Genomic DNA, 21,968 nt, shown 5'->3' with positions numbered 1-21,968 from the left:
CCTGCTGAAGTGTAAAGCAATATGCTGCAATTAGACCTTAACTGCTGAGTAACTGAGTGGCCTTCAGGTGGCCAGGTGCTGCTGCTGTCATACAGCTCTGGTGGCACCGCTTCCAGCGAGAAACACATCCCTTGATAACCTCTTTTCTAACCCTTTTGAGGTGACGACTTTTGTCGCAGCCATCCTGCAGAAAGCACGGGCTGAGATCAAAGCTCTGCTTTAGCCACACATCCATCTCCAGTGGAGAGCCCTTCAGGAACAGCATAAGCCCCTTAATTATCACTTCTCCATCTTCCTCCAGCTCCTGAAGGTCTGATGCCCCTTTCACCCCAAACTTGTGCTGTTTTATACACCATTAAAATAATGTTCTTTTTTTTTTTTTTTTCCCCTCCCACCCTCCACTTTGGCTGTGCCGGGTGTTCACAGAGGTCATCAGCTCAGGCTTTGAGTGAGATCACGGCCAAAGTACTGAGAGCCATAAATGCCACGGAGAAAGTGGTGTGTGAGTCGTTGCACGGAGAGAGCCAGTGCAATAGCAGCTGTGCCCTCCCCGCAGGGCAGCTTCCCAGCCTGGGAGTCGGGAAAGAGGTGGCCGAAGCATACCGTGAGCTTGAAGAAAACGTAAGGTTCACGAGAGCTTTCTGCAAGCAGGGAGGGCATTGGGGGGTGGGAATACAGAGGAAACCCACCCCAAATTTCTTGTTAGTGGGTAGGTCAGCAGTAAAAGAATGGGAACCACAGAGGGATTAAAAAGTCCAGTCTTGTCCAATGGTGGACAGGGCTCTCTTACAAGGGAGATGGTACAAGAGCAAGTGCAGATGCTCTGTCTTGTGGCTTCCCTTGCCTCGGTCCCCAGTTCCCCCTGGATGAGTGCCATGGAAAGAGGACAAGTGTGGTCCCCAGCTTGCTGTAGCAGCAATTCACTGGACTTCAGCAGTCCTGTGCTCCAGCTGCAGCAAAAGCTTTTGTCCCTTTTCTCAATCTGCACTGCATTTCATCAAGGCTTTTACAAACGAGGATAGCATGACCTATCTGTTCACTAAGGCTGGCTTGTGCCTGGGGCTGATGGGCTCATGCAGATGATAAGTTTACATATAGAGCATAATCCCCTGCTAGGTTTGTGTGACTGTGTGAAGCACCAACAATTTTTGTTAGCTACTGTAAACCCATGTGAATCGATTCCCCGTGGGAAATGGATTGCATCCGCAGTGCCATTTACCAAGCTGCAAAGAAACAGTTCAAAGATGGGGCAAAGAGTCACATCTCCATCTGGGTGGTCAGGTTTCACTGTCACAAACATCCTGTGATGGGGAGTAGGGTTTTATAACACACTCTGTGGCTCACCTCTTGTCAGGGAAGGTTTATACATAAAAGCAGGGAGCTGCTGGGAGCAGTGTGCGCTCAGAAACTGCATCACCTGGCTGGTTTCTGGCCAAATGCAGCATCCCAGGGGAAAAGGGGTGTCTGGGTGAAGGTTTTGAGGTTCCCCCTCTCCCAGGAGAGGGGATGGGGCCAGGAAGGATGTGAACTTTGGGCTTAGTGCTGCTGCCGTCAGAGATGGGGCATGGGTGAGACAGCGGGTAGGGGATGGCCCTGGGAGGTGTGTGTTCATCCTGCCACTCCCTCCAGGGCCCCAGCTGAGTCACAGCTGGCTCACTGCTTTCCAAGGGATGCCACCTGCCTTGGAGGGCACTGGGAGATTTTGATGGCCCACGAACAAATTGTGTCCCCGTGACTCACAGTTTGAGTGGTTTCACGGATAACACTCACAAATGTTTGCAATCTGTTACGGCCTCAGGGTTTGTACTGGAATCCATGGGACCTATGGGTTGTGGGGACTGTTGCTGTGATTTGGGTAGATGGTCAGTACTCGTGCCAGGCACTTTCACTCAATACCCAGCCCAGGAAAAGCAGAGAGGGCTGGAGAGACAGGAGCTGCATTAGCAGTACCAAGATTTTGGGATCAGTCAGAAAAACAGTGGCCATAACCCATCTGATCATCTTATGTAACAGCATACAGACATATTAATGTCCCCTAAATCACCATGCTTGGACTTGCATCCTTATAGTAGCCTGAGATGAGGCAAGCCATAGTAAAACTAGTGGGTTCATTAGGATAGGTCCTTTTACCCTTCTTATCTAGACAGCAGAGGTAACACGTTGCTTCCCATAGCCACCATGCATCTCCAGTCAGCACTCCCATGTTCACCCCACTGCTGCGCTGGGCTCCATTCACACACGTGTGTGCTGGGGCTCTCAGCCGTGATTGTTCCGGTGTATTCAGAGCAGTTCTGGGCAAAGCTGCCTTTTGCAGGGGTCGGGTTGGTTAACTACACAGGGCCAAACTCCCGAATCCTGACCCTACTCCCAGGCAATCCAGCAGCGCAGACACCCTTAAAAAAGATCGAGTGGATTTAGAGAGTCAGTCTATCTCCTTCCCAGCTTGCTGCCACCATGGAATATAGCAGCCTGCACTTGTTTCCAGGTACCTGCTTCCCCTCTGAGCACACAGCATAAAGATGCTGATACTACTTGAGTAGGTCATGGAGTTTTAGTCCTTCCTGTGTTCCCATTGATCCTTTTACCACTTCACCCTGTTGGTAATTGGTCTCAAAAAGCCTAGGGAAGGGAGGAAATGAGAAGCTCTGCCAGAGTTGTATGGTACTGTCTGTGCTGCGAGGCAAGAAGGCTGTCGTAAAACAGTGGCAGGAGCTGTTGCATCTGGGGCTGCAGTCACACCAAGAGAGGAGGATTCCAGGTAGGTTAATTCTGCAGTATGGTTGGTTTTTGTTTTTTTTTTTTTTCATGTATTCCAGGTGTACTTGACTGCTGGGAAGACCTACCAGCTCGAGAAGACCCTGAAGGATCTTGAGGAAGGGGCTCGGCACGGTGGCAGCACTGAGTCAGAGCTGTCAGAGCTGGAGGACAAAGTGGCCTCAGCAGCTGCTCAGGTGCAGCAGGCAGAGAGTGAGGTAAGACCTTGACCTTGAGAGATCCTTTGCCTAGACCCCCAGCCAGTGATGGCAAACAAAGCCAGTGATGGGTCCTCTGGCCACCATCTGTGTTTTCTTTCTTCCCTCTAAAGATATCGGACATTGAATCTCGAATTGCAGCTCTGTCTGCTGCAGGACTGACAGTGAAATCAGTGGAAAAGGCAAGGAAGCAGTCGAGCAGGCAGGTGAGCATGGAGGACAGTGGGTATGAGAGGTCCCACCCCTGAGATGTATGTGCTCCTCTGGGTCATTGCTGCTGTCCCTGGGTGCTGTGAAGGGCTGCCTGGCTTGCTCAGCTGGAGGGAGCTTGCTGTGCCCAGCTCCCTCCCTACTGCGTGGTACACTGCCCCAAGACTCCAAGAGTGGGTGCCTCACTAAGGATGGGGGATAATGCTGATTCCTTACATGCATCAAGGGACGATTTTGTATTTGGGGTGCTCTTCCCGGGGCTGCAGGGAGGGCATGCAGGGCTGCTGCATGCACCACAGCTTAGACTCAACTCCTGTGTTCCCATACTGATTTTTATAATCGCAGTCCATCAGGCAGAGTTGCTGCCATGGCAGCGTGCTGCCTCTTTTGCTCACCTCAGGATCAGACAAGGCCAAACAAAAGAGGTAAAAATGCAAAGAAAGGCAGACTGAGTCGTCTGCCTCCTCTGCACCCCCAGAGAAACCTCTGCCCTTCCTCTGCCCACAGGCTGCCTGCCTCCACTCTTCCAGTCCTTCCAGCAGCAGTCCAGGGGAGTCTTCAGATGATGTTAAAGTGAGTATGTGTTTAACCCGTGCTCGCTAGTACACCTTCCCAGTGTGCATGTGGCACAGTATTGAGCCTGGTGACAACCAGGGTCTCCAGGGAGCTGCTTTTGAAATGTTGGTCTCAGAAGGGACCTCTGTCCTCCCATCCACTTCCCCGCAGCAGGCTGCTCCCCTTCTCTTGCAGGCAATGCCCGGACCAGAGGGCTTCAGGAGGAAGTTCAACAGTCCCCTTGAAATCACTGGTAAGGACCGCTGCTCTGCCCACAGGAGGTAGGGACCTGTGGGTGGGCGGGCTAGGCTTTGGGGGACACTCAGTCCTCTCTCTTTGCATCCAGTTATGTGTCTGCATTGGGGGTCCCCTTTCCTGAGCTTGTGGCCTCCTGTTGGGACAGCCACAGGGGAAACCTGTGGTGGATATCTTGGAAAGGAGGAGACAGCTAACAGGACTGAGGACAGTGATGGGAAAGCAGAGGTCAGGCTGAGTTGGCTCAGTCCTCCAAGACTTTCTCTGCAGCCTGGGCTCCTGCCACCCCAGAGTCCAGGGAGACATTTGCACTACTTCATTTGTGGCATCCCTTTGGGTGTTAGACCTTGAAGCCTTGCCTAAGCCCATCATCTCTTTTGATATCAATTTCTTCCTCACTTGGTCATCTTGGGGAAGGTGTCCTTGATACTGTTGCCCACCTGCCTCGGCCACTGGTTTCTGGTGGGGGGCAAGAGGTCCTCCACGGCCAAGCTATGATAAATGGCAGCTTAGGAGTGCTTCAAATTAGATTGTGATCTGAAACTGGCACGGCAGCCTGTGTAGTACAGGGCAGCCACTGGAAGCGCTTCATCCTGAGCAGTATCAGCAAGACCCATTAGGAAATGACTTTTCTATTTCTCTCTTATCTTGCCTTATAAGCTAACAGGCAGAAAGAATGGCTCTCCTTCCAGATAATGGAAGATGAAGGGAAGGAAGGGGGAAAGATCATTTAATGCAGAGAAGGAATCACCTTTCCTTCATGCACATAGACAATTAACAGTCCTGTTTCCCAAGCTGAGGTGGAAAGGTCCCTTCTTCTCATGCTGAGGAGTCATCTGCTCTCCTTCCTGTGAAAGGCAGGCAGATAAAGGCAGCCCAGGGGACACGTCAGCCCTATGAGGAGATAGAGGGATGTGCAATCAGGACAGACGTCACCAGGCAAGCCTAATCCCCTCTGCCTGGGCTGTGTGATGGGGCGACTCAGTCTCCTCACCGCCCTGCCCACTTGCAAAGTTGGGCCTGCAAAGGTGCAGCTGGTGGAGATTGATAGCAGAGAAGGGAAGATGACTTAGTAGGTCAAGAGAGGGTTGAAGCCTTGTGGGGGTGAGAGCTACTCACAGCCTTGGCTTTTGCCATACCATGGAGTTTTCCAGAGCAGAGGTCTTGGCAGTTGACTGCTGGCAAACTGACTCAGCTTGCACAGCGCTCTTGAAACCCAAGTAGCAGCAACTTTTTCCTCCCTGTTGTCAAAGGGCTTCCCACCACCCTGTGGAGAGGGAAGTGCAGTCGTGCATCCAAAACCACAGGGAGTGGGGGACAGTAAAACCCAAGTGACCTGGTGGGTAGCTGAAACTTCTAGTGAGGTGGGTAAGGACCTGCCGCCCATCTCTCTTTTTTCACGATAGGTCTTGATGACTCCTTTGACCGCAACTCTGTTTACCGTGGCTCCCTGACACAGAGAAACCCCAATGGGAAGAACAGGAGGGTGGAGCGGCTCTTTGCGGTACGAATACAGCCACCTGGGAGGATTGCTGGCCTGGGCTCTGCGTGGGACCTTCCCCCCTGGGCTCATGCAGAGGGACTTGTCCCCATGCTCCCCTCAGGCCAGCAGACCCCCTGGCTCTCATTGTTGTTCCCACCATGCTGCCTGGTGAGGACAGGCACACCGGGGCGTCACCCCCTGAGGTCTCGGTTGTCATAAGCCCCACGGTGGGAGGGACCAAGCAAAATGTACATCTTTGGATTCCCACTGCCTGCATGGTCCATGGGATGGGGGTGGTCCTTGCTCCATGCAGCTGGAGGGGACAGGGAGCATGCTGGCCTCATCACCTGGGCTGGCAGAGGTGGCTTGGGTGGTGTGGGCACGGCAGTGAGCTGAGGTTTCTCCCTCCCATGCCTTGCAGAAGCCTGTGATGACCCACCTGTCGTGAGGAGAGGGGAACCCTACTGCCGCCGCATTTCACTGATGATACAAGACCTCAGCACAAAGCCTTGCCACCTTCCCCACAACGCTTGCTCTTCTTTCTCCTGTGCCTGTCTCTCCCTGAAACCCCAGACAGCAGGGAAGCTGGAGGCTGTGGGCAGGGTTCTTGCTCAGAGCTGCTGAGGAGAGGAACAAGGCAATGGGGTGTGGGCACATGGCCAGGGGCTCTCATGGGAGGACACAGGCATGAGACCTCAGCTTTGGGCAGCTCTTTGGTACCAGGTCAACCACGGGGACCAGAGGTGCAGAGCAAGAGTGACCTCCTCTTTGGGAGCTAGACGTCAGTGTGGCTTTCCAGCATGGGGACTGGGAGCAGTGCCATGGCCCAGCCCTTCACAAAAGGGCAATGTCATCTGCTACAGTCATTGCATTGCTATCAGAGTCTGTCCCTGTGCTCTCCCAGGTGCCATGCAGGGAGAGGAGCTGACAGCAGGCGCAGCATGCCTTTGGGATACCCTAGATCAGGGACCCAGGCATCCCAGGCTAGGATTCCCATCCTAGCACTGGTCCCGATTCCCTGTGATGTCCCTTGGAGCATCACTTCTCTCCCTGAGCAGCAAAGCAGCGTGAGAGCAGTGCTGGCTCCATCCCAGTGAGCACTTGCCCAACAGATCTTTGCATGAAGCTATTGAAACACCTGCTGAGGCTTCTTGCCATCGTGCCTAAAGCAGCTGTGACCATCTGGGGACATGAGTGAGGCAAGGCTTGTAGGAAGCAGTAGCAAGAAATGTGGAAGAAAGGCTGGAGGGCTTGTTGGGGATTGGTTTGTTTTTCCATCTCTTGAAGATGTCCCCTCTCCCTGCAAGGTTATACCAGCAAGTTTGGAAGGTCTCCAGCAAACAGAGTGTAGTTGCTTCTCTGGAGGCTTTCCCTACTCTGTCAAGAGGTCAGCCCATGCCAGGCAGTGCTTTATGGATGAGCATGTCCCCTGTCACTGGGCCTGGTAGGACCATCCAATCCTTTGGATGGGATGGCCTTTGGGAACTGTGGTGGCCCTGCAGTCCTGCCAGGTAACAGCAGCACTGGTAACACCCCCTCTGCCCCAAACCCCCAGACTGCTTGTTTATCTCCAACATTTAATTCTCCAAGTCCACTGACCCTGGTGGATCAGTTCCTGGCCCCATACCCATGCCCAGGACATCGGGACAGGGAGGGGAGAGTTGTTTTCTCTTCCAGGAAATGTTGTAGGAGGTTCATGTTAAAAAAATTTGCTCAATACCCACTGGTCCCTGTCCTTTGTAGCCTCCACCTCCCTCCCTCTGTGGGTGATGCAGAGAGGATCCCTCGCAGCTGGAGCGGGGATGTCAGACTGATGCTGGCAGTTTCCCATTGATGGCCACTCAGACTGGATCATTTTAGGCTGTTCCTGTGCTTCCAAACTAAAACCACTTTAATTATGAACAGTAGTGTGAATTCTCATGGAAGTAACATGTATGTTTGGCTTTGGTAGTAGTAGAGACTGCTAACTTCCTAGAAATTGGTCCCACAGTCATCCCAGAGCAATATTGTAAGTCCATAGTCTGGGCTTTCCAGCTGGAAACAAAACCAGTTTCTTATTTTAGAACGAAATCCTCCTGGCCTGAAGTTCAGAAAGGTAGGTGCAAACCACTGCCATTGTAGAAACTCTCCCAGACACCGTGGCATTGCCAGGTGCATGTCTTGCTGCTCAGCTGGCATCAGTGCTAGGATGGCAGCTCCTTGGCTGGCAGAAGGGAGCTCCACTAAGATCTGAGCAATGCTATGGGTTTGCACCCACCTTCTGGTGTCAGGGCTCTGCCTTCCCCCTTCCCCCCACCCCCCAACAGCAGCTCTTGCTCTACCCAGGTTCAGCTGTAACTCAAGTCCTTCCACACAACCGCTTGGACACTTAACCCTCTGAAGAAGTCCTCACCGTGAACATCAGCAGTGCAAACTAAGGCATCATTCAGGCTGTAGTCACTCGTTATTTGCCAGTATCCTGCCCCATCTGCCTGGGTAGAGATTATATATATGTACACTAAATCATGCAATAAAGCCAATTTTGTGTCCAGAACCTAGGACCTGTTTTGCAGTGTCTGTTCTTTCACATTGCTTGAGTGAAGGCTCCTTTGTTTCACCATCCTCTCCTTTAACTAGCTGCTGCACCCCTTGCTTTAAAACTAGGCAGGTGAAAGCAGACAGGAGCCGAAGCAGTGCAACTGAAGCAGAATAGGGGGAGGGGGTGGTGAATGTGATGGAAATATAACTTGTCAGATGCTGGTCAGAGAGCTGTGTGTGGGATGACTGTAGGTCAGTGGTACCCAGCAGAGAAGCCAGGAGGGCAAAGGGGATGGAGACCATGAGGGTAAGGAGGGGGCTGGCTCTGAAATGTGCTGCTTCGACTTGCATAGAAACCCAGGAGCAAATCTGGGAGCCAAAGCAGCTTGAAACACAAGCCCACAATGTCAAGGGGATATTTCAAATCTGTATTAAATAATAGCCCCAACCTTGGGGTGGAGAGAGCCCTGCTGAGAGCCCAGGGTCTGGATTTCCTTGGCTGATGGGGGTTTTTTCTCCTCTCTTTATCCCTTTTCCTGCCTTTAATGCCCTTCCACAGCCATCACCCTCTGTCCCACACTGCTCCCATGACCATCCCCAACACTGGCTGTGCTTGGGTATTGGAGCTGACTGCGGTGTGAGATGGAGGTCTGTCCCAGGGCAATGCCAGCCATGCATGGGTGTGGCAGACAGACCCTTTCCGCTGCCCATACCCCACCAGCAATGGTGCCTTCACCACCTTGCCAACAGAGAGATGTCCCTGTTTCTGTATGCCCCTCAAAGTCCCGGTAATTCCAGTTTTGCCTTGGGGTGGATGTGTGTGCCCCTGTGCTGGGCACCCAAGCTGGCTCCTCCAGCATCACATGTGGCAAAACAAACACAATCAGAAATCTTTACCCGGGATGTAAAGATTTAAAACATTTAAAATATGGGAGGATAAGCCCACTCCTGCCAGCCCATGTGCCCTGACCAGTCACCCTCCCATTTTGTCCGCATTTCATTTTCTGATTTCCTTAAAGCAGCTTTTGGGGGGTGGTTTGAAGGTGGTGGCACCCAGCAGAAACCCTGCGGTGGAGCCAGTTTGCAGCAGTGGGACCCCAAGGCACGAGCACAGCATTCGGGGTAGCATCACACACTGACCTTTCAAAGTGCGTTATGGGCGACGGGCTCCCTGTGAGCAGAGTGATGGAGCAGAAAACTTCATTGGGTCAAGGACAGGGATTAACCTATTCCCAAACTATCTGCCTCAGCCAGTGGAAGATAAAATGCTGGCCCCTTCTGAGTCATGAAAATCCCTGTGCTGATTTGATGAGAAGGGACTGCGGGGAGGGGAGATGCCCCAGCTCGGTCCCTGCTGGGGCTTGCCTCTGACATCAGCATGAAACCGGCCATAAAAACGGCAACTGGAGGGGACTCCAGCTCACACAGCGGCCGCTCGGCTCAGCAGGACAGCAGTCGGGAACCTCGCCTCACCGCACCACGGTAAGTGCAACCCCAGTGGTGGGGAGCACCGCTTTTCTCTCCCTCTTGTGATGCTTTTGTTGCTGAATAATCTACAGAGCGCTGCTTTGCCTGTGTGTGCATATCTTTGTGTCTGTCCAGCCAGCTGGGAGGTTTCCAAAAAGGGGGCTATAAAAAGTCAGCTGCTGCAGCAAACCTGAGCTCTCAGGAGCCCAGACTGGATCCTGCCTGGCATGCTGCAAACTTCTTTGCAAAAGTCCCTGGAAATAAAGCTGCCACTGCATCCCCACCATGTCCTGCTCCACATGGCTCTCCTGCTTCTGCCTCTCACCCCACTCGCTTCTTGCAGGTGGCTGCAGAAATCAAGCCCATCACTCAGCCCACCCTGCACAGTCCCACTTATTGCCTAGGCACCATAAAGCATGTTACAGGATGCTCTCAGGTTATCATAGCTGGCACCAGGGGTGAGTGCCAAGCACACAGAGGTTGCCGTGGTCCATCCATCACCCAGCATCCAGCAGCAAAACCTGTTTGTGCCTCCAGCCCCATGTTTCGGTGCTGGCCCCTCTCCCCATCTCCTGGGCTGCAGGGTCCTGCCACAGCAGACACGCTGGGTTTCCTGGCCAGAAATGGCAATGCCATGCCTGGCCTAAGGCACTAGGATAGGACAAAAACTAATTTTAATTCACATGAGGTTTGTACAACTCATGTTTGCAGGGAAGATTTTTCCCCAGAGGTTTCAGCTCCAGCAAAACCCCCAGGTTTTGATCAAGCTGCCCTGTGCCCTTAGCCTTGCAGCTGGCCCGGAGATGCTGTGATGGGGATGGCAGTTCCATAGCAGCAGTAATACGGTCACCCCATCCCCTCCATTGCAGCTTTCGCCTCCTGATGGGGGGCTTACCTTGTGAGCATTTAACCCAAGCAGGGTGTCTCAGTCTCTTGTCCTTCATTCCTACAGCCACATCAGAGGCCGCTGTCTTCGTGGCACCAGCGGGAAGTGCCAGGGGCCAGGAGGCTTTGGGGCTGAGCCACTGCAGCTGGAGAAGTGCCAGGGATGAAGCTGGGGGCCGCCTGCCTCCTGTGCCTGCTGCTTGCCTGTCTGACCCTGCCCGTTGCCCACGGCCGCATCCGCGAGCGCTCCATGGAAATCAGGAGTAAGGAGAGCAGGTGTAAGGGAATCCCCCCAGCCAACCCCCAGCCCTCAGCCCCTTCTTCATCCCCAGACTCAGCTGCATTTGAGGGGCGGAGGGGGGTTCACTATGCAGAAGCAAAGGATTGCTTTGAAGCAGCCTTTGTGACTGCTTTTATCCCCTCACAGCTCCTTTTCCCACTCCACTGGGATTTGTCATCCCTCCTGCCCATGGGTGCAACGCCCTGTCCCCCTTATGTCCCCCCCCATCACCCCCTGATAACTCCTTGGCTTTTGCCTTGCAGACCCGGACATCGACCCTTCCTGGTACACAGGCCGTGGGATCAGGCCCGTGGGGCGGTTCGGGCGCCGGCAAGCCCTGGGTGAGGGTACCCATCCCGGGGGGGGCAGCCAGCAGCAAGCCTGTGCCCCCCCCCGCCCACACCCCCAGCCACCCCAGGAGAAGCGGAGCCCCTGAGCTGAAGCCAACAATAAAAGCCCTTCTTCTCTTGTCCCTGTGTCCCAGCTTATCTGCTCCGAAACGCAGTGTTTGGGGTGTGCAGAGGGTCTCAGGGCTGGCGGGTACATCCCCAAAAATTGCTGGTCTTGCTGCAGTTTTGCAGCCTGCCCCAGCAGCACATGCAGTGTGGCAGCGCTTCCCCCTCTGCACGACACCACATGTATATCCTCCCCACCCCCCAAAAAACACCCTAAAAATAAACCCCTTTCCCCAGTGCATCCCCTAGTATCCCTACAACATTCTGGCACCCATAGGTGCCCCTGACACCTACATTTCCGTGGTGTTGAGGTCAGAAACAGCCACCCCATTTCCATGGCCTGGATCAGAAATGCTCGGGGAGCACACAGAGCCCTGTCCATTGCGCTGCATGTCCCCAAATGTCCCTTTGCAAGTTGTGTCTCCAAGCCAGAACATTTTACTCCCTCTCCAATTTGGAGGCAAGAGGAGCCACAGAGAAGGGTAAACCCTCAGCATCCTTGTCTGTGGCTCCTGGCCCAGCATTGAGGGTCTAGGGCTGTTTGGGGAGGGAAGGGTTAATCTTGGGAGGGAGCTGGCAGATGGGGGGGATGAGTGGCAATTAGCACCCCATGTCTCCTAGCTGCCCTAACACAAGGAATTTAGGCACAAGGAGGCAGTAAATCTGCCTTCTTGTTGAGAAGAAGCCTCTGTCCCGCTTCAGAATGGCTCAGTGCTCGGGAGGCATTGCAGATGGGTGTCCCTGGCTAGTGCAGGGTTCTGGGGTTGTCCTCAGGGGGCAGCTGACCTGGAAAACCTGCAAAAGGGTGCTATGGTCCCCTCCTCTCCATGGGGAATATCTTCAAGGGTGTCTGCTGCCTTGTGGCTGAGCTCAGCCTGGCTAAGCCTTGCCCCACAGCCTGGCATTGCCCTCAGGGGATGCCCCAAAAACTCAGTGGTTACTTTGCCCTGCGGACAGGAAGAACGGTGCTGCTCTTTGCCTGTGGCTGTGCCAGCACTACCACAGCTCTCCCAGGAAGGGCATTGTATTCCCTGAGCGTGACACGACCAGTATGCTCTTGGAGAGAGCCTGGCTGCTTTTTTTTTCTCCTCTTCCAGCCAAGACATGTTCCTGCAATGTAATTCGTGATGCACAAAAGGGAGGCCCTGCAAGGCATGAGCTACCATGATGCCTGGCATTTGCTTTGGTCCTGCTCTGTCCCAGACCTGGCTCTTGTATCGGTAATAAATTGGTGATTTCTCCTGAGGATGGGCTGTGAACCTGGTAATGGCTCAGGTGGGGGCCGGCAGGGTGAGGGGAGCACTGGCTCTGGCCCCTGCCACTTCCAGGCTTCCTGTGGTCCCCACCTGTGGGCTGACATCCAGGTCAGGAATAAAAAAGTAACACTTTTAGGGCAGTATTCTCTTTATTTGCAGCCTGGGTGTGAAGCCTCTGGATGCACCTCTTCCACTCCAGAAAGTCAAGCTCTCCTTTTTCAGATGGGGAGGGACACAAAGGAGCTGATGTGCAGCTGGGGCGGGGGGATGTCACCAGTCAGGACTGGTGGCAGCGGTGCTGGTGTTCGTGCTCCTCTCTGGAAGCGGAAGGTTGGTGAAAGAAACCTGTGCTTTACATCCTGGATGAAGCCAGTGCTAGAGGGTTGAAGAGATCCTGTGACCCCCGGATGGGCTCTGACCTTGCTCCGAGGGATAGGGTGGTCAGGCTGAGCTTTTGTGCCCTGCGCTTCTCTGTCCCCCCTGCTTTGTAATTTTTTCCCCTTGGAGACCTCATCCAGCCGCTGCTGAGGACCAGAGCTGCCTGTCCTCAGAGCCGGCAGCACGCCGTCCTCACCCCACTCTCCCCCAGGCTGACTGTTGACTTCCCATGCTGGGATGGGGTGGATGCCTTCTCTTGTTCCCACTGCAGGAGCTTTTGGGCTAGGAAGAAACACAAGGTGAAAAAGGGACTAATTTCTTCTGCCAGTGGGGTGGGATGCGATGGCTGTCCCATCCCACCCCAGGGGACCCACTGACAGCCACTGGTACCGCGTCATGGTTACAGCATTAGGTCTCTACCAAACAGCTACACTGGGGACACTATTACACCTAGTTGAGGTACTAAAGCAAAAGAAAACTGTGGCTTTAGGTGAGGGCCTGAAATCCGTCTCTGATGTTAGAGCATCCTGGGATGGATCTGTCCATCCCTCTGCCCTAAGAGGTGTGACACGTTGCACTGAAACTATGGACTGCTGTGGCTGTGACGCTTGAAGCTGCCAGATGTGGTGCAGGCTGGATTGGTAGGGAAGCAGAACTTGGTGGTGGCAAACACAAGCAACAAAGGGGGTCAGCGCTGAGGGAAGGAAGGTGTTTGGCAGCCCTGAAGCAGAGGTTCAGGGCGTGTGGTTCACTGACCTCTGCTCTCACCTAGAGCCATCACACAACTCACCTATGGCCATAAAGATATCATTTACTTGGTGGTTGGATTTTGCAGATGTCTCCATGAACAGGAGGTCTTTGGTCCTTGCAAACTCTTCCCCGTCCTAGGTGGAGACAAGCAGAGTTATTTCCCCAGCCCACTCTGGGGCTGCGTGTTCAGTTACGGTGGCATTTCATGGCAGGTCAATAACTGTATGGGGGCTTTGGAGATACATGAAAACCTTTTAAATTCTCAGCTTTGCTTGGGCATATTTGGTTGCTGGTGAGGAGGTGATGAGGGGGCCTGGGAGCTCACCACAGGCGCTCACCTCGGTGTTGACTTCTCGCTCAGCGGCAAGGTCCATCTTGTTGCCCACCAAAGCAATGACGATTTCATCGGGAAGGAATTCCTTCTCCAGGTCCCTCAGCCACAACTTTGCTCTGTTGAGTGTTTCCTGGAGAGAAGGAGACAAAAACACCCAGTGATCTGGTTTTGATTTAATCCCTTTGCCTCAGGCCTAGCAAATCTGGATGGGTGGCACCAAACCAAAGGGGTTGGAAAGGATGTGGTGGGGAGGCTTTGATTGCCCCCTCTCTCAGGGAAATAGGTCACCAGCCCTCAAACACCTTTAGGGATAAATCAGCCTTGGATGGGTTGCACCTTTTCTGCATGGCAGCAGGAATAGCCCCTGGCATGTCCCAGGTGGAACATTCATTCTCTCAGGCAGTGTTTATGCACTGCTTTCTGCACTACCAAGGACAAGCACCATCATCTGGACACCTCTGCCGCGCCAGTGTTGCTGCAGCATGGCATAGTTTTGGCATGGACGGGACCAGCATCCCCTGTCTTACCTTGTTAGTGATGTCGTAAACGAGGAGGGCAGCGTGGGCACCCCGATAGTAGAGGTGGCAGACACTGTGGTACTTCTCCTGGCCTGCTGTGTCCCAAATCTCAAGCTTGACAGTGGCTACCTCCAGGTTGAGCGTCTGTGTGAAGAAGGAGCCTGCAAGCAAGATGCAGGGTACACGTTTGCTTGCAGCAAGAGCTCAGACCTCCTGCCATAAGGTCAAACCCATCCCAATGGCCAGTAACAATGCTCTAACGCACAAAATTGGGCTGGGTTTCTTATAAGCACTGGCACTGTTGGTGGGATGGCATGCCGCAAGGCAGGGCAGCCTGTGGCAGTCTGGGAGCCCTTCCTGGCAGCAGATTTGGTGCATGCACACGAGTTTTGACGTCAGATAGCTCCGAGCCTTGCCGAATAGCCCCCAAATAGAGAACCACCTCCACCTTGCTGGTGGGTCAGACCTGTGAGAGCTGTGAATAGGAATATCCACTGAAAAGGGCTCCCACTGGAAGGGAGCCTCCGTCCCTGCTCCCAGGGAGCAGATGACTGCTTGTGGACCAGCCGGAGCCAAGGTAAAATGACAACGGGAACAGCTCTGGAGTGCTTCACTCTCCTCCACCACCTAGCTCTTCAGGCTCCAGGTGGGACCACAGCATCTGTGCCTGCCATGCCTTCTTAGGGTAAAACCCAGGTACATCATGTAAAACGAACATCTATAATGTCTAGGTGCTGCAGGAAGCTGTGGTGAGGCAAAGGTACAGGAGAGGCACCTTGATCCCAGCAGGTGTGTTGGCCTGAGGGAGGTTATAGAAGGAGCAAGGCTCTCACAGCTCTGTAGATAGTTTTCATCAAAGCATGAGCGTGCACATGGCCTGCCTTCAGACATGGGTTGTTCAGCATGACTTGTCAGGACAGGGCATGCAGGAGCAGATTCTCTCCCCTTTGTCACTGGGGCAGATTGTAAGGTTTTCAGCCTGGCCAGGGCGTGGGGAGGTCTGCACTCTTGTCTCTGCAGGCAGGATGGAGGAATAAGGCACTGCTGTGAGCGTAGTGCCGGGGGGGGGGGGGTCTTGCAGCTGGCCACCTAGGCTCTCCTGCCCACCTGCACCCCAGCCAGAACATACTTGCTCCAGTGGGATGTTGAGGCTGGGGCAGCACAGGACCAAGCATGCATGGGGTGGATGGGGCCACACAGTTTGAATCCCAGGTTTCGCTCATTTGACTGTTCATCTGCCTCCAAAAAGCAGTGCTAAACCAAACCTGTGCAATTTGGATGTGGCTTTGCTTACAGCCTGGTGCTGAGGAAAATGGGCTGTAGAGATCTGAAGGTGACAGCCATGGGGGAGGTCTGCCTCTGGGGCAAGTCTGTATCATGTTCAAAAGTGAGTCTGTGCTACTGCAGGATATACCAACCTGTTCTGCTATATCCCACCCCACTGCAAGGAAGGGTATCAGGCCTGGTCTCTTGTCCAGAGCCATCAATCTATTGAAGCCACTCACTCACATCCCACGGTTGGCAGCGACTCCTTGAAGTCATTTTTCACATATCGGTAGGCCAGGCTTGACTTTCCCACTGATGTGCTTCCCAGCAGAACCACCTTGTAGATATAGGTGGGACGAATCTCCTCGAGGGAGGTACCCGGCATTGCTTTCTGTACCGTACCCTGAAAGGAAACCAGTTCTGTTCAAAACGCATCTGCAGCGATCCCACGTCCATCAGCTGAGCCTCCTGCATCAACTCCTGACAGGTGGCAGCAGGGCAGGTGGGGTTTAACCTCAAAATAGGTTAAAACAAAACCGTTAATATCCTGAATCAAATTTAATACATCAAACCATCTGCCACTGTCAGTTATGACCAGAGGGTGGAGATCTTTAGGAAGATATTTGATGCAAGGGGCCTTCCTGGATGTAGATGAGTAGATTGGATTAGGTACATCTACCTTAAAGAGAGGACGTGCTGGAGAAAGTTAATGGCAGAGGGACATCAGTTCTGGATGTGCCTTCCTCTTGAGCACACCTCCTTCCCCAAAGTCCTGGTGAAGAGGACTGATGTTCCACACTTATTGTGGGTCTTGGTTAGAGCCTATCTCAGGCATGGAGGTGATGCTTCTACCAGCTTGCTAAAGACACTGCCCAGGGCATGGCTGGGCACCCCAAGAGCTGATGGGCTTTGTGGCAGCGACACTTCAAGTCAGCATGTTGCTTGCTAGGGTGAAAAAGCAGCACACAAAGAATACAGCACATGCTCCTCTACCATGGATGAAGAAACCCTGGGCAGACCAAGCCTGTGAAACCTCACACCCTCATGACCACGGGTGTGTCACACCATGGGGTGTGACTCCGCATCACTCAGGGTGGAGCTACACTGCAAAGTGACTCAGGACAGTGGGGGATCACGGCCAAAAATAACAGTGGTAGCCTCAAACCTAACTCAAAGAGAGCCGCTGCAGAGCATTGGCCATACCCTGGGGGGAGAGGATGGCTGGTGTAAGCCCTCCTGGATGGCATGTGTCCCCTTCTCCCAGCCTTGAGATTAAGGAAGTAAGTGACACTGCCTTGCTGTCAGCAAAGGGTGGGGAACAATGCTGTCTTGCAGTTAGCCAAAGCTTTGCCCTGGCTCCTCCTTGTGGAGCTCCTCCTCTAAAATTACTTAGCTCACATGAAGAGCTATGCAGAAAAGAGGAAGGTTCAGTCAGAGCTTGAAGATGAAGGGTCATGGGGTGTTGAACTGTGCAGGAGAAGGGCATGAGATGACCTTGCATGCATTTATTCCACTTAACAAGCAGCAGCAAGGGGAAATATGCCACCAGCAAGCCCATAACTGCTGTGTGCAGAGAAGTGATGTGCCTCCTATATTCTAATACCCAAATGCAGCAGAGGAGCCTTCTGAAGGATGCTAAAATGTTAGCATCCTACTGCTGGTCCCTGCCTCTATGTCCTGACACTCTCACTGCTATTGCATGCTGGGGTGAAGGCTGCTGGCGTGGGGTGCTTCCCTCCCTGTGCTTTTGAAGAAAGCCCTGGTCATCCAGAGAGCGGAGACCTGCAAGACTTACAATGAAGATTTGGTGCAAATAGTCGAGTTTCTACCTGGGGCTCACAGGAGTTTGGTGTGCAGAACCAGAACTTGCAGGTGAGCAAGAAGTACCTTTATAAAGAAACCTAACAGTGGTGCTAGCAATGTAGCTCCTGGCCCAGGAAGGTCTCTGCAGTTCCCTTATCTAACAAAAGCCTCTTGTTCCAGTGCACTGTGCATCCCACGTGTCTCCTTTATTTCATCTGTCTTCCCCCTGCAATCTGGCAGGCTCCAGACATTTAATTCTTCTCCCTTCCCTGAGTTGTTATCAAAGCAGGCTGTCATTAAGAGCATTCCTCAGTGCTGGCTGAACCCAGGTCTGTATCTTTGAATGTGGGTGGTTTTTCTGCTGAGCGAGATGGGCTTTCATCCCCTTAAAAAACAGGGGCAAAATCTTATCCCCCAGCTTGTACAGCCCAGTGATGAAGAGTGGCATTGCAGTTTGTGCAGAACAGATAGTTAGGGGTGGGTTATATGTTTTTAAGCAGGAAAAAGATAAACCCTGTGGCACAGCATAAGGGTACTCCTTACAGTATTAATTACATACATTTGCCTCTTTCTAAGCCTGGAAATAAGACTGCTGTCCTTTCTGAGCAGTTGTATTAGCTACCGTAGGTGATGTGCCATAAAACTCTCTAGGGAAGAAAGAAGGTCCATGAAACCACGCAAGGTTGTCTATATTAAACTCAGTTTCTCTTTATTTCACTCTGCTGCTCTGTTTAATCCTAGAAGGCTATATTGATGCTGGAACAAAGCTCACCTGAGAATTACAGTAATGATAGAAATTTCCTTGCAAACTTTTCATGTCAGCAAGCACCTATTAGAGATGTGGAGTTTTGCCAAAGCTCATTTGAAACAATTTCTTTTCCATGTTAAGAGGCAGAAGGTGAATCTCCCTTTCCATCTGAGGAGGACAGCAAGGATGCAAAACAAGTGGATTTGTTTTGATTCAATGGAAAATAGATTTAGGGGAAACTGATTTTTGTTTTCTTTTTTTGTTGTTGTTGAAAAAGGAGTGTACAGAGTAAAACCCTGCACTGACTGGCTAAGGGACTGTGGGAAAAGCAGCCCTCCAGACATCTCATGTGGCTGGTATTCCCCCTTCTGCAGCTGCTCCCTGCCCTGGGGAAGACCCTGTTGGCAAGACCCAGCTTAGGGTTACAGTCAGCTCTGCAAATCCAGGATGCTGCTCTGGGGGGTCACCAATGCCCACTCCAGGTGCAGATAAGTGTGCTGCTACCTCACAGAAAACAACAACCCTGTTCTTTCAGCCTTGGCTGCCAATGAAGCAGAGGAAGGTTATTCTTCATCTGCAAACCTCCCTGGGCTGGGACTGACTAACTGAGCATATCCAGGAGAAACATTTAAAGCAACTGTCCTGGTGATTTCTATGAGTTAAGCCCCAGTAGGGTGCACCTGCATGTCAGAAAGCTTCGGTTGGTGTAACTAGAATAAGTTTGATTTATCTCACTGCAAACTCGAAACTCTGAAGAAGTCACTGATGCTTCTGTGCAAAATGGCTTTAGCAAATTTTCCTATGCAGGCTTTGAAAGGCTGAGGTGTAACCTGATCTGGATTTCTGGGATTTTTACTGCTTAGATGGTGGATTTCGGGGATTTTTACTTTGATCCTGGTAAAGAATAATTCAGCAGTTTGGGGAACAGCCTGGGGAACAGCTGAGGTGTTACAAGTCCTGTTGTCCTGCCTAGAGGCCATGCCAAGGAGCAGGGAGAGCTGAACCGGCTCAAATTCAATATAAAGAGCCAGAGATTAGTCTAGACAAGTACTTCTCTTCAATCAACTGTAAAAATCCTGTTGGCAGATTTAGTCTCCAGATACAACTGAATAGTTTGACAGCTGTGTCTAGCAGCAGATATCTGGGGCAGGCTTGCACTTACCTGGAAGGCGAGTACCAAAACCGGACACAAAGCAGATCATTTCTCACTTCCTAATTGAGGATTAAGCATCGCTGCACCCAGGAAATTGCATTCTTGGCCAGACACCCCTGTCTCCAGTCTTGATGTCTCTTCTTTCCTTTCTGTGGGCAACGGGTGGGTACACGGTGCAGAGGCAGCTCTGACCAGCATTAACTAGCTTCCCCTATGGAGCCCTCTGGTTTAATATAAATCAACTTGAAAGTAATCTGTTTGCTGGTATAGCAGCAGTTCTAGATCAGTGATACTACGCTTGAACCGCCTGCCCTCACTGTTTCTGAGAAGGAACCTGACAAATCTGTTTATGAGGGTGAGTCAGTTGTTTATAATTAGTAGGAGAGTGGACTTTATCTAAGGAGCATCTTTTCAAACTAGTGCTTTATGGGCATAAATGCTAGTAATAAAGAACAGAAACATGAGGTGGCAGAGTAGATATTTGTGCTGGAATGCAACAGCAAGGCTTGGCTTTTGCCACTCAGTAAATTGGTATCTCTGCAGTATTTTTAACCTGGGGAGGGAGGATCCTGATGTATTTATGGTTGGAGGATAAGCCTTTTATTTCCAAAGGAAAAGAGTTAAAAATAAAAAAGAAAAAATGCATACCTGTGGGGATGAAGCTAATGAGAAGTGTTATTTAAAATTCTAACTTCCTGGAAAATTAGTGATGTTTAATTATGTCTAAGCTTTTCTAAACCACAAGCTTTAAAAAGATCCTAAAACCTTTAATGACATTTTCTCAGTTCCTACAGGGGTGCAGCAGAGAACATGAAACACTGTTAATCAGCTCCTCAAAAAAAAAAAAAAAAAGGACCCCAGTGCTAGCCATGTCAGTCTGCAGTATCTAGCCCTGCAATTTTGGGGCACAATGCTTCTAGTATTCAGTTCAAAGCACTCCTTTGCTTTTAGGAGCCTCCCCCTACCTGTTAAACCTCTCGACAGTACTGGTATAGAAGTGCAGCTGCTTGGAAAGTTCACTTAAGTCAAGGTTACCAGGGGGATACAAAAACCACAACTGCAGAGACTTAATCTGTAAACACTGTTAGACTTACGTAGTGCTGATTTATCAATGCAATCAGCCCTCCTCAAAGCTAAGGGAAAGAAAATAAGGGTCATTAACTATGCCATTACCTTCCCAAAGCCTTGCTCTCCTCTTGGTGCTCCAGTCCGTGGGGTCAGGGGCAACAGCCCCGTCTGGCTGCCCAAGCCTCTCCACTCTGGGTGCAGATAGAAGTGAAACCACTCGGCAACTCCCAGGGAGTGGTGTCAAAGGTGAGAGACAACTGGAGATCAGCGAACCTTAGACCTGCTGGCAAGGCGGGATCATGGGGCTGCCGTCACAGTGAGCAGGGCCAGTGGCCATGTCCCCCACATTCCCTCCACCTCTCCCTCCCTCCTCCCCCACTTCCCATGCTGGGTTTTGGCGGTGGATGGATGGATAGACAAATAGATGAATGTGTGTGGGTGGGTTTTTACCCATGTCTTGGGGTCCAAGGCCAGCCCAGCTACCAGGGGCATAGGGAGTAAAAGCAGCCTGTACCCCACCATGGGGGTTTGAAGACCAGGGAAGGCTGAGTGCAGGGCTGGCCAGAGCCACAGCATGCCAGGGATTTGGCCTTCTCTGGGATTTTATAATACAGCAATTTCTGCTGATGCATGTTAGACCTGGCTCTGGTCTTGTACCAGGGTACAGGCTCAGATAACTTGGGTCTGGGATTGCCAGAGTGATTTGTTTTCAGGAGTGTAGCTGGTTTACCAGCTGGCTGGAGACAGCACACCTGCTTCTCTTGCAAAGCACTTCAGCAGATGAGCTGGGGAGGTGCAAAGAGAACAAGAATTGAGCACTTGGGCTTTTACTGCCTTTTAATTAAGGTAATAGCCAGTAACCACAGGCAGCTGGGGCTTGTTGCTTTGGAGAAGGCTGTTCTCTTTAAAGCTCTAATACCTTGAGAGAGAAATCACAGCACGTTAATGCATTGGGATAGCAGGTCTGGAGTGAGAACAGGAAGATCTGATCATTAAAAACCTAAAGAAAGATAGCTTTTGTATTTCTGTCACTCATCTTGTCATAGTCAGTGTCTTTCCTTCAAGTAACAGCTCCTAAAGTTTTCTGGAAGTGAAATACTTTACAAAATCTAGTCCTAAGAGTTACAGGTTGCAGGGTGAAATGCAGGAGCTTAAAAAAATGCCACCCCAGTTTTGAAATGAAGAGCATGTCTTGTGACTTCCAAGGCCTGACTGTTGCAGCTCAATTACTTCCCATTTCTGAGATGAAATGCCACATACACATGTCCAAGAGTTGCATGTGGGATTGTTGATGAAATTCCCATTTTGTATGGGAGCAGTGCCCTCAGTAAGTGGAATCACCATGAGAGGTTTTGATCTGTGAGCCAAATGAGTGTTTGCCTTTGTTTGGGAATGTGTCTATGCACGGATTTGCACCACAGCAGCAAAACTGGCTTGAGTATACCCATGTATGCCTCCTGCCTGGGAGCCAATCTTACCCTACATGCAGATTTTTGCCAGAGGGAAGGAAAGTGTTTACCTTCCCAGGTCCCTTCCCATCAGCTCTGCAGAGGCAAGAACAGGATTTGGGGATCCTTTGAAGACAATTCCTAACAACCTTCTGAAAACCCCAACT

The 21,968-nt window shown here is 51.8% G+C and overlaps 3 protein-coding genes across 4 annotated transcripts in view; 2 read left to right on the top strand and 1 right to left on the bottom strand.

Annotated features, from left to right (window-relative positions):
* Positions 1-8,012, top strand: part of MLPH (melanophilin) — a 29,268-nt gene extending 21,256 nt beyond the window's left edge. The window contains exons 11-16 of the mRNA XM_064452149.1: positions 2,817-2,972; positions 3,086-3,178; positions 3,690-3,755; positions 3,933-3,990; positions 5,399-5,496; positions 5,897-8,012. Coding sequence (XP_064308219.1) covers positions 2,817-2,972; positions 3,086-3,178; positions 3,690-3,755; positions 3,933-3,990; positions 5,399-5,496; positions 5,897-5,923 — 498 coding nt within the window. The 3' untranslated portion in view covers positions 5,924-8,012. The remainder of the gene's footprint in view (positions 1-2,816; positions 2,973-3,085; positions 3,179-3,689; positions 3,756-3,932; positions 3,991-5,398; positions 5,497-5,896) is intronic.
* Positions 8,013-9,317: 1,305 nt separating this feature from the next.
* PRLH (prolactin releasing hormone) lies at positions 9,318-11,084 on the top strand. The gene is made up of 3 exons (XM_064453324.1): positions 9,318-9,474; positions 10,412-10,607; positions 10,888-11,084. Exons 2-3 carry the CDS (start codon positions 10,508-10,510, stop codon positions 11,058-11,060), a joined length of 273 nt encoding a protein of 90 aa, XP_064309394.1. The 5' UTR covers positions 9,318-9,474; positions 10,412-10,507; the 3' UTR covers positions 11,061-11,084.
* A 1,381-nt stretch (positions 11,085-12,465) lies between these two features.
* On the bottom strand, positions 12,466-20,589 carry RAB17 (RAB17, member RAS oncogene family). 2 transcript variants are annotated; one of them, XM_009512259.2, is made up of 6 exons: positions 20,459-20,589; positions 15,825-15,984; positions 14,325-14,476; positions 13,802-13,927; positions 13,504-13,597; positions 12,466-12,995 (listed from the first exon to the last, which is right to left on the bottom strand). In XM_009512259.2, exons 2-6 carry the CDS (start codon positions 15,964-15,966, stop codon positions 12,883-12,885), a joined length of 627 nt encoding a protein of 208 aa, XP_009510554.2. In that variant the 5' UTR covers positions 15,967-15,984; positions 20,459-20,589; the 3' UTR covers positions 12,466-12,882. The 2 variants fall into 2 exon arrangements, with proteins under 2 accessions (XP_009510554.2, XP_064308218.1); XM_064452148.1 differs by lacking the exon at positions 20,459-20,589 and having other exon boundaries at positions 15,821-15,954.
* Between the last annotated feature and the right edge of the window lie 1,379 nt (positions 20,590-21,968).

Source organism: Phalacrocorax carbo, chromosome 5, assembly GCF_963921805.1.
Source record: "Phalacrocorax carbo chromosome 5, bPhaCar2.1, whole genome shotgun sequence".
NCBI lineage: Eukaryota > Metazoa > Chordata > Aves > Suliformes > Phalacrocoracidae > Phalacrocorax > Phalacrocorax carbo.
This window is presented reverse-complemented; position numbering and strand designations above follow the sequence as displayed.